Source organism: Coregonus lavaretus (genome assembly GCF_964263955.1).
Source record: "Coregonus lavaretus genome assembly, contig: HAP1_SCAFFOLD_2100, whole genome shotgun sequence".
Classification (NCBI taxonomy): domain Eukaryota; kingdom Metazoa; phylum Chordata; class Actinopteri; order Salmoniformes; family Salmonidae; genus Coregonus; species Coregonus lavaretus.
This window is the reverse complement of record NW_028158809.1, coordinates 34,276-49,346: the sequence shown is the minus strand read 5'-3', so window position 1 is coordinate 49,346 and position 15,071 is coordinate 34,276. Positions and strand designations below refer to the sequence as shown.

General features: G+C 45.4%; 1 protein-coding gene across 1 annotated transcript in view; it reads left to right on the top strand.

Annotated features, from left to right (window-relative positions):
* LOC311123562 (integrin alpha-V-like) overlaps positions 1–15,071 on the top strand; it is a 53,320-nt gene that overhangs the window by 32,057 nt on the left and 6,192 nt on the right. Inside the window, exons 17-20 of the mRNA XM_084197806.1 lie at positions 4,936–5,100; positions 10,964–11,095; positions 11,283–11,396; positions 11,782–11,892. Of these exons, the coding sequence (XP_084053932.1) occupies positions 4,936–5,100; positions 10,964–11,095; positions 11,283–11,396; positions 11,782–11,892 (522 nt within the window). The remainder of the gene's footprint in view (positions 1–4,935; positions 5,101–10,963; positions 11,096–11,282; positions 11,397–11,781; positions 11,893–15,071) is intronic.

Sequence of the window (15,071 nt, the reverse complement as noted above, 5' to 3'; positions counted from 1 at the left end):
ATTTGGTCCAGTGTGCCAGAACTAGATCCTACATCATTTGGTCCAGTGTGCCAGAACTATATCCTACATCATTTGGTCCAGTGTACCAGAACTAGATCCTACATCATTTGGTCCAGTACGCCAGAACTAGATCCTACATCATTTGGTCCAGTGTACCAGAACTAGATCCTACATCATTTGGTCCAGTACGCCAGAACTAGATTCTACATCATTTGGTCCAGTGTACCAGAACTAGATCCTACATCATTTGGTCCAGTGTGCCAGAACTAGATCCTACATCATTTGGTCCAGTACGCCAGAACTAGATCCTACATCATTTGGTCCAGTACGCCAGAACTAGATCCTACATCATTTGGTCCAGTGTGCCAGAACTAGATCCTACATCATTTGGTCCAGTACGCCAGAACTAGATCCTACATCATTTGGTCCAGTGTGCCAGAACTAGATCCTACATCATTTGGTCCAGTGTACCAGAACTAGATCCTACATCATTTGGTCCAGTGTACCAGAACTAGATCCTACATCATTTGGTCCAGTACGCCAGAACTAGATCCTACATCATTTGGTCCAGTGTGCCAGAACTAGATCCTACATAATTTGGTCCAGTGTACCAGAACTAGATCCTACATCATTTGGTTCAGTGTACCAGAACTAGATCCTACATCATTTGGTCCAGTACGCCAGAACTAGATCCTACATCATTTGGTCCAGTGTGCCAGAACTAGATCCTACATCATTTGGTCCAGTGTACCAGAACTAGATCCTACATCATTTGGTCCAGTGTACCAGAACTAGATCCTACATCATTTGGTCCAGTGTGCCAGAACTAGATCCTACATCATTTGGTCCAGTGTACCAGAACTAGATCCTACATCATTTGGTCCAGTACGCCAGAACTAGATCCTACATCATTTGGTCCAGTACGCCAGAACTAGATCCTACATCATTTGGTCCAGTACGCCAGTATAATAGGTGAGAAGAGCAGTACAACATATTCTGAGGCCCAGATACAGTATGTGAATCCAGAGGACTGAAACTGGACAGGGAGTGTGGGGGGTAATTGTGCCAGCTTAGCGATATCATTTAAAGGCATTACAACTGATGTTGTCCAATTAATGTTGTAACCAGAGAGGGTGCTGTAATCATCAGACTTTCATGGCACTGGGTAGATATTTAATTGGAAACGTCCGAAATGTACAACAGAATGTCGTCAGCGTAGAGGGAGATGTGGTGAGTAGTTCCATTGATAGAGATTGGCGATACAGCGCCTTCAGAAAGTATTCAGACCCCTTGACTTTTTCCAAAATTTTGTTAGGTTACAGCCTTCTTCTAAAATGGATTACATTGTTTTTCCCCCCTCATCAATCTACACACAATACCCCATAATGACAAAGCAAAAACAGGTTTTTAGACATTCTTGCACATTTATTAAAAATAAAAAACGGATCACATTTACATAAGTATTCAGACCCGTTACTCAGTACTTAGTTGAAGCACCTTTGACAGCAATTACAGCCTCGAGTCTTCTTGGGTATGATGTACAAGCTTGGCACACCTGTATTTGGGGAGTTTCTCCCATTCCTCTCTGCATATTCTCTCAAGCTCTGTCTAGTTGGATGGGGAGCATCACCCCACAGTTATTTTCAGGTCTCTCCAGAGATGTTCGATTGGGTTCAAGTCCGGGCTCTGGCCTGGCCACTCAAGGACATTCAGAGACTTGTCCCGAAGCCACTCCTGCGTTGTCTTGGCTGTGTGCTTAGGGTCGTTGTCCTGTTGGAAGGTGAACCTTTGCCCCAGTCTGAGGTCCTGAGCACTCTGAAGCAGGTTTTCATCAAGGATCTCTTGTACTTTGCTCCGTTCACCTTTGCCTCGATCCTGACTTGTCTCCCAGTCCCTGCCGCTGAAAAACATCCCCACAGCATGATGCTGCCACCACCATGCTTCACCATAGGGATGGTGCCAGGTTTCCTCCAGACGTGATGCTTGGCATTCAGGCCAAATATTTAAATCTTGGTTTCATCAGACCAGCTAATCTTGTTTCTGAGAGTCTTTAGGTGCCTTTTGGCAAACTCCAAGCGGGCTGTCATGTGCCTTTTACTGAGGAGTGGCTTCCGTCTGGCCACTCTACCATAAAGGCCTGATTGGTGGAGTACTGCAGAGATGATTGTCCTTGTGGAAGGTTCTCCCATCTCCACAGAGGAACTCTAGAGCTCTGTCAGAGTGACCATCGGGTTCTTGGTCACCTCCCTGACCAAGGCCCTTGTCCCCCGATTGCTCAGATTGGCCGGGCGGCCAGCTCTAGGAAGAGTCTTGGTGGTTCCAAACTTCTTCCATTTAAGAATGATGGAGGCCACTGTGTTCTTGGGGAACTGCAATGCCGCAGACATTTTTTGGTACCCTTCCCCAGACCTGTGCCCCGGACAATTCCTTCGACCTCATTTCTTAGTTTTTGCTCTGACATGCACTGTCAACTGTGGGACCTTATATAGACAGGTGTGTGCCTTTCCAAATCATGTCCAATCAATTGAATTTACCACAGGTGGACTCCAATTGAGTTGTAGAAACATTTTAAGGATGATCAATGGAAACAGGATGCACCTGAGCTCAGGATATACCTGAGCTAGCCATTAAACCCCTACAACTCATCCAGAATGCCGCAGCCCGTCTGGTGTTCAACCTTCCCAAGTTCTCTCACGTCACCCCGCTCCTCCGCACACTCCACTGGCTTCCAGTTGAAGCTCGCATCTGTTACAAGACCATGGTGCTTGCCTATGGAGCTGTGAGGGGATCGGCACCTCTGTACCTTCAGGTTCTGATCAGTCCCTACACCCAAACGAGGGCATTGCGTTCATCCACCTCTGGCCTGCTGGCTCCCCTTCCTCTGCGGAAGCATAGTTCCCGCTCAGCCCAGTCAAAACTGTTCGCTGCTCTGGCACCCCAATGGTGGAACAAGCTCCCTCACGACGCCAGGACAGCGGAGTCACTCACCACCTTCCGGAGACATTTGAAACCCCACCTCTTTAAGGAATACCTGGGATAGGATAAAGTAATCCTTCTACCCCCCCCCCCCCCCCCCTAAAAAAAAAAAAACATCTTGTAAAGTGGTTATCCCACTGGCTATAGGGTGAATGCACCAATTTGTAAGTCGCTCTGGATAAGAGCGTCTGCTAAATGACGTAAATGTAATTTAGAGTCTCATAGCAAAGCGTTTTAATACATATGTAAATAAGGTATTTCTGTTATTATGTTTTTAATACATTTGCAAAAATTTCTAACAACCTGTTTTCGCTTTGTCATTATGGGGTATTGGGTCATTATGGGGTATTGGGTCATTATGGGGTATTGTGTGTAGATTGCTGAGGATTTTTATTTATTTAATACATATTTGAATAAGGCTGTAACGTAACAATTATGTGGAAAAAGTCAAGGGTTCTGAATACTTTCCGAATGCACAGTATATAGAATGTAATAGAATGTCCTGTCTATATGGAGAACTGTGGGGTAATAGAATGTCCTGTCTTTATGGAGAACTGTGGGGTAATAGAATGTCCTGTCTATATGGAGAACTGTGGGCTAATAGAATGTCCTGTCTATATGGAGAACTGTGGGCTAATAGAATGTCCTGTCTATATGGAGAACTGTTGGGTAATAGAATGTCCTGTCTATATGGAGAACTGTGGGCTAATAGAATGTCCTGTCTATATGGAGAACTGTGGGCTAATAGAATGTCCTGTCTATATGGAGAACTGTGGGCTAATAGAATGTCCTGTCTATATGGAGAACTGTGGGCTAATAGAATGTCCTGTCTATATGGAGAACTGTGGGCTAATAGAATGTCCTGTCTATATGGAGAACTGTGGGCTAATAGAATGACCTGTCTATATGGAGAACTGTGGGCTAATAGAATGTCCTGTCTATATGGAGAACTGTGGGCTAATAGAATGTCCTGTCTATATGGAGAACTGTGGGCTAATAGAATGTCCTGTCTATATGGAGAACTGTGGGCTAATAGAATGTCCTGTCTATATGGAGAACTGTGGGCTAATATAATGTCCTGTCTATATGGAGAACTGTGGGCTAATAGAATGTCCTGTCTATATGGAGAACTGTGGGCTAATAGAATGACCTGTCAATATGGAGAACTGTGGGCTAACAGAATGTCCTGTCTATATGGAGAACTGTGGGGTAATAGAATGTCCTGTCTATATGGAGAACTGTGGGCTAATAGAATGACCTGTCAATATGGAGAACTGTGGGCTAATAGAATGTCCTGTCTATATGGAGAACTGTGGGCTAATAGAATGACCTGTCAATATGGAGAACTGTGGGCTAACAGAATGTCCTGTCTATATGGAGAACTGTGGGCTAATAGAATGTCCTGTCTGTATGGAGAACTGTGGGCTAATAGAATGTCCTGTCTATATGGAGAACTGTGGGCTAATAGAATGTCCTGTCTGTATGGAGAACGGTAGGGTAATAGAATGTCCTGTCTATATGGAGAACTGTGGGCTAATAGAATGTCCTGTCTATATGGAGAACTGTGGAGTAATAGAATGTCCTGTCTATATGGAGAACGGTAGGGTAATAGAATGTCCTGTCTATATGGAGAACTGTGGGCTAATAGAATGTCCTGTCTATATGGAGAACTGTGGGGTAATAGAATGTCCTGTCTATATGGAGAACGGTAGGGTAATAGAATGTCCTGTCTATATGGAGAACGGTAGGGTAATAGAATGTCCTGTCTGTATCTAAGCAGCTGGGTCTGAGTATAAGGTGCGTATCCAAATCCATAGTGTTCCAATACAGCCCATAAAATATGGAGTGACACTTCAATAAACTATTCTAAACTCTAAACTAGCTGAACAGCTCTCATACTAATAATCATCATGAGGTTGTTTTGTTTATAACTAAAAACGGTCTTGTTTCTGTTTCCAGTTGCGTAACAGAGGCCCCAGCACATTCAGCAAGGCCATGCTGGACGTAGAGTGGCCCTACAGGTTCACCAACGGCTCTCTGCTCTACATCACCAAGCTGGAGGTGGACGGGGACGGAGGAATGAACTGCAGTACGGACATGGAGATCAACCCGCTCAATGTCTCAGTACGTCGTAGTGTCCCCTCTACCTCTCTCTCTCTTATTCAGCCCAGACACTTTTCCTGCGTGTCAATCTGTCCTTTCTTGCACTTGTTCCCTTCCCTTCATGGATTTGAAAGGAGTGGTATTATGAAACTCCCTCTAGTCTAGCCCATGAAAGGACTGGTATAGGAAACTCCCTCTAGTCTAGCCCATGAAAGGACTGGTATAGGAAACTCCCTCTAGTCTAGCCCATGAAAGGACTGGTATAGGAAACTCCCTCTAGTCTAGCCCATGAAAGGACTGGTATAGGAAACTCTCTCTAGTCTAGCCCATGAAAGGAGTGGTATTATGAAACTCTCTCTAGTCTAGCCCATGAAAGGACTGGTATTATGAAACTCCCTCTAGTCTAGCCCATGAAAGGACTGGTATATGAAACTCCCTCTAGTCTAGCCCATGAAAGGACTGGTATAGGAAACTCCCTCTAGTCTAGCCCATGAAAGGACTGGTATTATGAAACTCCCTCTAGTCTAGCCCATGAAAGGACTGGTATAGGAAACTCTCTCTAGTCTAGCCCATGAAAGGACTGGTATAGGAAACTCTCTCTAGTCTAGCCCATGAAAGGACTGGTATAGGAAACTCCCTATAGTCTAGCCCATGAAAGGACTGGTATAGGAAACTCCCTCTAGTCTAGCCCATGAAAGGACTGGTATAGGAAACTCCCTCTAGTCTAGCCCATGAAAGGACTGGTATAGGAAACTCCCTCTAGTCTAGCCCATGAAAGGACTGGTATAGGAAACTCCCTCTAGTCTAGCCCATGAAAGGACTGGTATAGGAAACTCCCTCTAGTCTAGCCCATGAAAGGACTGGTATAGGAAACTCCCTCTAGTCTAGCCCATGAAAGGAGTGGTATTATGAAACTCTCTCTAGTCTAGCCCATGAAAGGACTGGTATTATGAAACTCCCTCTAGTCTAGCCCATGAAAGGACTGGTATATGAAACTCCCTCTAGTCTAGCCCATGAAAGGACTGGTATAGGAAACTCCCTCTAGTCTAGCCCATGAAAGGACTGGTATAGGAAACTCCCTCTAGTCTAGCCCATGAAAGGACTGGTATAGGAAACTCTCTCTAGTCTAGCCCATGAAAGGACTGGTATAGGAAACTCCCTCTAGTCTAGCCCATGAAAGGACTGGTATTATGAAACTCCCTCTAGTCTAGCCCATGAAAGGACTGGTATAGGAAACTCCCTCTAGTCTAGCCCATGAAAGGAGTGGTATTATGAAACTCTCTCTAGTCTAGCCCATGAAAGGACTGGTATTATGAAACTCCCTCTAGTCTAGCCCATGAAAGGACTGGTATAGGAAACTCCCTCTAGTCTAGCCCATGAAAGGACTGGTATAGGAAACTCCCTCTAGTCTAGCCCATGAAAGGACTGGTATAGGAAACTCCCTCTAGTCTAGCCCATGAAAGGACTGGTATAGGAAACTCTCTCTAGTCTAGCCCATGAAAGGACTGGTATAGGAAACTCCCTCTAGTCTAGCCCATGAAAGGACTGGTATTATGAAACTCCCTCTAGTCTAGCCCATGAAAGGACTGGTATAGGAAACTCCCTCTAGTCTAGCCCATGAAAGGAGTGGTATTATGAAACTCTCTCTAGTCTAGCCCATGAAAGGACTGGTATTATGAAACTCCCTCTAGTCTAGCCCATGAAAGGACTGGTATAGGAAACTCTCTCTAGTCTAGCCCATGAAAGGACTGGTATAGGAAACTCTCTAGTCTAGCCCATGAAAGGACTGGTATAGGAAACTCTCTCTAGTCTAGCCCATGAAAGGACTGGTATAGGAAACTCTCTCTAGTCTAGCCCATGAAAGGACTGGTATAGGAAACTCCCTCTAGTCTAGCCCATGAAAGGACTGGTATAGGAAACTCCCTCTAGTCTAGCCCATGAAAGGACTGGTATAGGAAACTCCCTATAGTCTAGCCCATGAAAGGACTGGTATATGAAACTCCCTCTAGTCTAGCCCATGAAAGGACTGGTATAGGAACCTCCCTCTAGTCTAGCCCATGAAAGGACTGGTATAGGAAACTCTCTCTAGTCTAGCCCATGAAAGGACTGGTATAGGAAACTCCCTCTAGTCTAGCCCATGAAAGGACTGGTATAGGAAACTCCCTCTAGTCTAGCCCATGAAAGGACTGGTATAGGAAACTCCCTCTAGTCTAGCCCATGAAAGGACTGGTATAGGAAACTCTCTCTAGTCTAGCCCATGAAAGGACTGGTATAGGAAACTCCCTCTAGTCTAGCCCATGAAAGGACTGGTATAGGAAACTCCCTCTAGTCTAGCCCATGAAAGGACTGGTATAGGAAACTCCCTCTAGTCTAGCCCATGAAAGGACTGGTATAGGAAACTCTCTCTAGTCTAGCCCATGAAAGGACTGGTATAGGAAACTCCCTCTAGTCTAGCCCATGAAATGACTGGTATAGGAAACTCCCTCTAGTCTAGCCCATGAAAGGACTGGTATAGGAAACTCCCTCTAGTCTAGCCCATGAAAGGACTGGTATAGGAAACTCCCTCTAGTCTAGCCCATGAAAGGACTGGTATAGGAAACTACCTCTAGTCTAGCCCATGAAAGGACTGGTATAGGAAACTCCCTCTAGTCTAGCCCATGAAAGGACTGGTATAGGAAACTCCCTTTAGTCTAGCCCATGAAAGGACTGGTATAGGAAACTCCCTCTAGTCTAGCCCATGAAAGGACTGGTATAGGAAACTCTCTCTAGTCTAGCCCATGAAAGGACTGGTATAGGAAACTCTCTCTAGTCTAGCCCATGAAAGGACTGGTATAGGAAACTCCCTCTAGTCTAGCCCATGAAAGGACTGGTATAGGAAACTCCCTCTAGTCTAGCCCATGAAAGGACTGGTATAGGAAACTCTCTCTAGTCTAGCCCATGAAAGGACTGGTATAGGAAACTCCCTCTAGTCTAGCCCATGAAAGGACTGGTATAGGAAACTCCCTCTAGTCTAGCCCATGAAAGGACTGGTATAGGAAACTCCCTCTAGTCTAGCCCATGAAAGGACTGGTATAGGAAACTCCCTCTAGTCTAGCCCATGAAAGGACTGGTATAGGAAACTCTCTCTAGTCTAGCCCATGAAAGGACTGGTATAGGAAACTCTCTCTAGTCTAGCCCATGAAAGGACTGGTATAGGAAACTCCCTCTAGTCTAGCCCATGAAAGGACTGGTATTATGAAACTCCCTCTAGTCTAGCCCATGAAAGGACTGGTATAGGAACTCCCTCTAGTCTATGAAAGGACTGGTATTATGAAACTCCCTCTAGTCTAGCCCATGAAAGGACTGGTATAGGAAACTCCCTCTAGTCTAGCCCATGAAAGGACTGGTATAGGAAACTCTCTCTAGTCTAGCCCATGAAAGGACTGGTATAGGAAACTCTCTCTAGTCTAGCCCATGAAAGGACTGGTATAGGAAACTCCCTCTAGTCTAGCCCATGAAAGGACTGGTATAGGAAACTCCCTCTAGTCTAGCCCATGAAAGGACTGGTATAGGAAACTCCCTCTAGTCTAGCCCATGAAAGGACTGGTATTATGAAACTCCCTCTAGTCTAGCCCATGAAAGGACTGGTATAGGAAACTCTCTCTAGTCTAGCCCATGAAAGGACTGGTATAGGAAACTCTCTCTAGTCTAGCCCATGAAAGGACTGGTATAGGAAACTCCCTCTAGTCTAGCCCATGAAAGGACTGGTATAGGAAACTCTCTCTAGTCTAGCCCATGAAAGGACTGGTATAGGAAACTCTCTCTAGTCTAGCCCATGAAAGGACTGGTATAGGAAACTCCCTCTAGTCTAGCCCATGAAAGGACTGGTATAGGAAACTCCCTCTAGTCTAGACCATGAAAGGACTGGTATTATGAAACTCCCTCTAGTCTAGCCCATGAAAGGACTGGTATAGGAAACTCCCTCTAGTCTAGCCCATGAAAGGACTGGTATAGGAAACTCCCTCTAGTCTAGCCCATGAAAGGACTGGTATAGGAAACTCCCTCTAGTCTATGAAAGGACTGGTATAGGAAACTCCCTCTAGTCTAGCCCATGAAAGGACTGGTATAGGAAACTCTCTCTAGTCTAGCCCATGAAAGGACTGGTATAGGAAACTCTCTCTAGTCTAGCCCATGAAAGGACTGGTATAGGAAACTCTCTCTAGTCTAGCCCATGAAAGGACTGGTATAGGAAACTCTCTCTAGTCTAGCCCATGAAAGGACTGGTATAGGAAACTCCCTCTAGTCTAGCCCATGAAAGGACTGGTATAGGAAACTCCCTCTAGTTTAGCCCATGAAAGGACTGGTATAGGAAACTCCCTCTAGTCTAGCCCATGAAAGGACTGGTATAGGAAACTCCCTCTAGTCTAGCCCATGAAAGGACTGGTATAGGAAACTCTCTCTAGTCTAGCCCATGAAAGGACTGGTATAGGAAACTCTCTCTAGTCTAGCCCATGAAAGGACTGGTATAGGAAACTCCCTCTAGTCTATGAAAGGACTGGTATAGGAAACTCCCTCTAGTCTAGCCCATGAAAGGACTGGTATAGGAAACTCTCTCTAGTCTAGCCCATGAAAGGACTGGTATAGGAAACTCTCTCTAGTCTAGCCCATGAAAGGACTGGTATAGGAAACTCCCTCTAGTCTAGCCCATGAAAGGACTGGTATAGGAAACTCTCTCTAGTCTAGCCCATGAAAGGACTGGTATAGGAAACTCTCTCTAGTCTAGCCCATGAAAGGACTGGTATAGGAAACTCTCTCTAGTCTAGCCCATGAAAGGACTGGTATAGGAAACTCTCTCTAGTCTAGCCCATGAAAGGACTGGTATAGGAAACTCCCTCTAGTCTAGCCCATGAAAGGACTGGTATATGAAACTCCCTCTAGTCTAGCCCATGAAAGGACTGGTATAGGAAACTCTCTCTAGTCTAGCCCATGAAAGGACTGGTATAGGAAACTCTCTCTAGTCTAGCCCATGAAAGGACTGGTATAGGAAACTCCCTCTAGTCTATGAAAGGACTGGTATAGGAAACTCCCTCTAGTCTAGCCCATGAAAGGACTGGTATAGGAAACTCTCTCTAGTCTAGCCCATGAAAGGACTGGTATAGGAAACTCTCTCTAGTCTAGCCCATGAAAGGACTGGTATAGGAAACTCCCTCTAGTCTAGCCCATGAAAGGACTGGTATATGAAACTCCCTCTAGTCTAGCCCATGAAAGGACTGGTATAGGAAACTCCCTCTAGTCTAGCCCATGAAAGGACTGGTATAGGAAACTCTCTCTAGTCTAGCCCATGAAAGGACTGGTATAGGAAACTCTCTAGTCTAGCCCATGAAAGGACTGGTATAGGAAACTCCCTCTAGTCTATGAAAGGACTGGTATAGGAAACTCCCTCTAGTCTAGCCCATGAAAGGACTGGTATAGGAAACTCCCTCTAGTCTAGCCCATGAAAGGACTGGTATAGGAAACTCTCTCTAGTGTAGCCCATGAAAGGACTGGTATAGGAAACTCCCTCTAGTCTATGAAAGGACTGGTATAGGAAACTCTCTCTAGTGTAGCCCATGAAAGGACTGGTATAGGAAACTCCCTCTAGTCTATGAAAGGACTGGTATAGGAAACTCTCTCTAGTCTAGCCCATGAAAGGACTGGTATAGGAAACTCTCTCTAGTCTAGCCCATGAAAGGACTGGTATAGGAAACTCTCTGTAATCTAGCCCCATGCTTATGCCAATCCAACACCTAAATGTGGTGAAGACTATATGAGTGCACAATTCGACAGCAAGGACAAATGATTAGGATGTTATCCTCTCTAGAGTAAATAAAAAGTTTAAAAGGGTGTTTCTCTCCGTCTCTTCTAGAACCCTCTATCTGGAGAGAAGAACATCACCTCTCCCAGTGGAGGAGGAGACAGGACAGAGGGGAGGAGCAGGAACCACGTTCACCGCAGGGAGCTGGAGAGGAACGAGATGGAGGGAGACCTGGAAACTCTGGTACTGTCCGTACGACGGCGTTGGGGCCAATTTCCCCGAAATTGAAAAGCAGTGGGAATTTCAGTTTACATCCCGATTGGACTAAAAATGGAAATGGAATTGACTCCAACCCTGTTGTAAACTAATCATACAGTAACAACGACATGGATGGAGGAGATCAGTGATGGTGGTGTGTCTCCTCTCTCAGGACTGTTCGAAGGTCCAGTGTCTGAAGATCCGGTGTCAGGTGGGCCGTGTGGAGAGAGGTCAGAGTGCTATCCTCTACATCCACTCCAGACTTGGGGTGGCCACCTTCCTTAAGGTGAGACTCCTGTCTGCTATGCCCTAGAGGTTATCTATAGGACTAGCCTGGTTTCCCAGATGTGTTTGTGCTGTATCGTACATCCACTCCAGACTAGGGGGTGGCCACCTTCAATTTGGTGTACCTCAATGTTTCAGTCTATCTGTCCAATAAAGAAATGCAGTTTTTTTTTTTTTTTCTGTTTTAAGACGTTTTGCTACAGTGTGCCCTAATGAACACCACCCTGGTTGGAGCATACTGTATGGTTTGGTATGTGGCTGTAGAGGGCGTTTTACTAGCCTGGTGGTCCTAGATCAAAAGACTGGACAAGGACTACCAGGCTAGCTATATGGGACCAAACTAGGAAAGCCTTCTGTGTTGATGATGTCGAGTTTCCTTCATCCAGACCGAGAGCCAGAACCGATCGTTCACCGTGAGATCCTCCGCTTCCTTCAGCGTCATAGAGATGCCTTATAACAAGAAGCTGGTGTATGAGCTGCCCTCCAACACCACTACGGTGAGTCACATGGAGCCATCATGGGGATAAACCAGATCTGCATCTATTCCTTATAGTAGTGCACTACTTTAGACCAGAGCCCATGTAGGGCAGGGTTCCCCAATAGGCGGCATGAGTAAAATAAATTATATATATATATATATACAGTGAGGGAAAAAATGAAGAGACCACTGCAAAATTATCAGTTTCTCTGGTTTGACTATTTATAGGTATGTGTTTGGGTAAAAATAAGATTTTTGTTTTATTCTATAAACTACTGACAACATTTCTCCCAAATTCCAGATAAAAAATATTGTCATTTAGAGCATTTATTTGCAGAAAATGACAACTGGTCAAAATAACAAAAAAAAGATGCAGTGTTGTCAGACCTTGAATAATGCAAAGAAAATAAGTTCATGTTCATTTTTAAACAACACAATACTAATGTTTTAACTTAGGAAGAGTTCAGAAATCAATATTTGGTGGAATAACCCTGATTTTCAATCACAGCATTCATGCGTCTTGGCATGCTCTCCACCAGTCTTTCACATTGATGTTGGGTGACTTTATGCCACTCCTGGCGCAAGAATTCAAGCAGCTCGGCTTTGTTTGATGGCTTGTGACCATCCATCTTCCTCTTGATCACATTCCAGAAGATTTCAATGGGGTTCAGGTCTGGAGATTGGGCTGGCCATGACAGGGTCTTGATCTGGTGGTCCTCCATCCACACCTTGATTGACCTGGCTATGTGGCATGGCGCATTGTCCTGCTGGAAAAACCAATCCTCAGAGTTGGGGAACAATGTCAGAGCAAAAGGAAGCAAGTTTTCTTCCAGGACAACCTTGTACGTGGCTTGATTCATGCGTCCTTCACAAAGACAAATCTGCCCGATTCCAGCCTTGCTGAAGCACCCCCAGATCATCACCGATCCTCCACCAAATTTCACAGTGGGTGCGAGACACTGTGGCTTGTAGGCCTCTCCAGGTCTCCGTCTAACCATTAGATGACCAGGTGTTGGGCAAAGCTGAAAATTGGACTCATCAGAGAAGATTACCTTACTCCAGTCCTCTATGGTCCAATCCTTATGGTATTTTGCAAACCTCAGCCTGGCTCTTCTTTGCTTCTCATTGATGAAGGGCTTTTTTCTAGCTTTGCACGACTTCAGCCCTGCCCCTAGGAGCCTGTTTCGAACCGTCCTCGCCATGCACTTCACCCCAGCTGCCGTTTGCCATTCTTTTTGAAGGTCACTTGATGTCATCCTACGGTTGTTGAGTGACATTTGAATGAGTTGGCGGTCATCCCGGTCAGTAGAGAGTCGTTTTCGCCCTCTGCTGGTCTGTAGCTTTGTTGTCCCCAATGTCTGCTGCTTGACCTTGTTCTTATGAACCGCTGTCATTGACATTTTAAGGATGGAAGCAACCTGACGCTCACTGTATCCCTCTGCCAGTAATGCCAGAATTGAACCCTTCTTTTCCTCACTCAAAACTTTCCTTTTCAACTCTTTTGGCATGGTCAATAGTTATTTTTTGATTAATATTACTTTTGAGGTACTATTAGCACTGTTTTTGCCATCCAGCTGGTCCTATTGCAAGAGGATAGTGATGACCACAGCAGTGGTTTTTATACTTTTTCTCGTTAAAAAAGACTTGGTTCAGGTGATCACCTAATCAGTACCTAATTCAGTAGAATGAGGTGTGCCTGTGTTGGAATTCAACAGACACTGGAATAGAATGGCTGTCATACATGTAGAGATGCTGATTTAAGAAAAATGTGCAGTGGTCTCTTAATTCTTTCCAGAGCTACATATATATATATATATATATTATATATATATATATATATATATATATATATATATATATATATATATATATATATATATATATATATATATATATATATATATATATATATACACACACACAGTGGGGAGAACAAGTATTTGATACACTGCCGATTTTGCAGGTTTTCCTACTTACAAAGCATGTAGAGGTCCTGAATGGTTTGTTGTGGTTGGCTCGGGGCCCTGGGTCTGAACCCCGCCCTGTGCAACTGGGTCCTACAGGTGGTGAGGGTAGGCAACAACACCTCCACTACGCTGATCCTTAACACCTCCACTACGCTGATCCTTAACACCTCCACTACGCTGATCCTCAACACCTCCACTACGCTGATCCTTAACACCTCCACTACGCTGATCCTCAACACCTCCACTACGCTGATCCTCAACACCTCCACTACGCTGATCCTCAACACCTCCACTACACTGATCCTCAACACCTCCACTACGCTGATCCTTAACACCTCCACTACGCTGATCCTTAACACCTCCACTACGCTGATCCTTAACACCTCCACTACGCTGATCCTTAACACCTCCACTACGCTGATCCTTAACACCTCCACTACGCTGATCCTCAACACTGATCCTCAACACCTCCACTACGCTGATCCTTAACACCTCCACTACACTGATCCTCAACACCTCCACTACGCTGATCCTTAACACCTCCACTACACTGATCCTCAACACCTCCACTACGCTGATCCTTAACACCTCCACTACGCTGATCCTTAACACCTCCACTACACTGATCCTCAACACCTCCACTACGCTGATCCTCAACACCTCCACTACGCTGATCCTCAACACCTTCACTACGCTGATCCTCAACACCTTCACTACGCTGATCCTCAACACAGGGGCCCCACAAGGGTGCGTGCTCAGCCCCCTTCTGTACTCCCTGTTCACCCATGACTGTGTGACCTCTCACGCCTCCAACTCAATCATCAAGTTTGCAGGCGACACAACAGTAGTAGGCCTGATTACCAACAATGACGAGACAGCCTACAGGGAGGAGGTGAGGGCCCTGGCGGAGTGGTGCCAGGAAAATAACCTCTCCCTCAACGTCAACAAAACAAAGGAGCTGATCGTGGACTTCAGGAAACAGCAGTGGGAGCACGCCTTTATCCACATCGATGGTACCGCAGTGGAGAAGGTGGAAAGCTTCAAGTTCCTCGGCGTACACATCACTGACAATCCGAAATGGTCCACCCACACAGACAGTGTGGTGAAGAAGGCTCAACAGCGCCTCTTCAATCTCAGGAGGCTGAAGAAATTAGTCTTGGCCCCTCATTACATTTTTAAAGATGGACAATTCAGAGCATCCTGTCGGGGCTGTATCACCGCCTGGTACGGC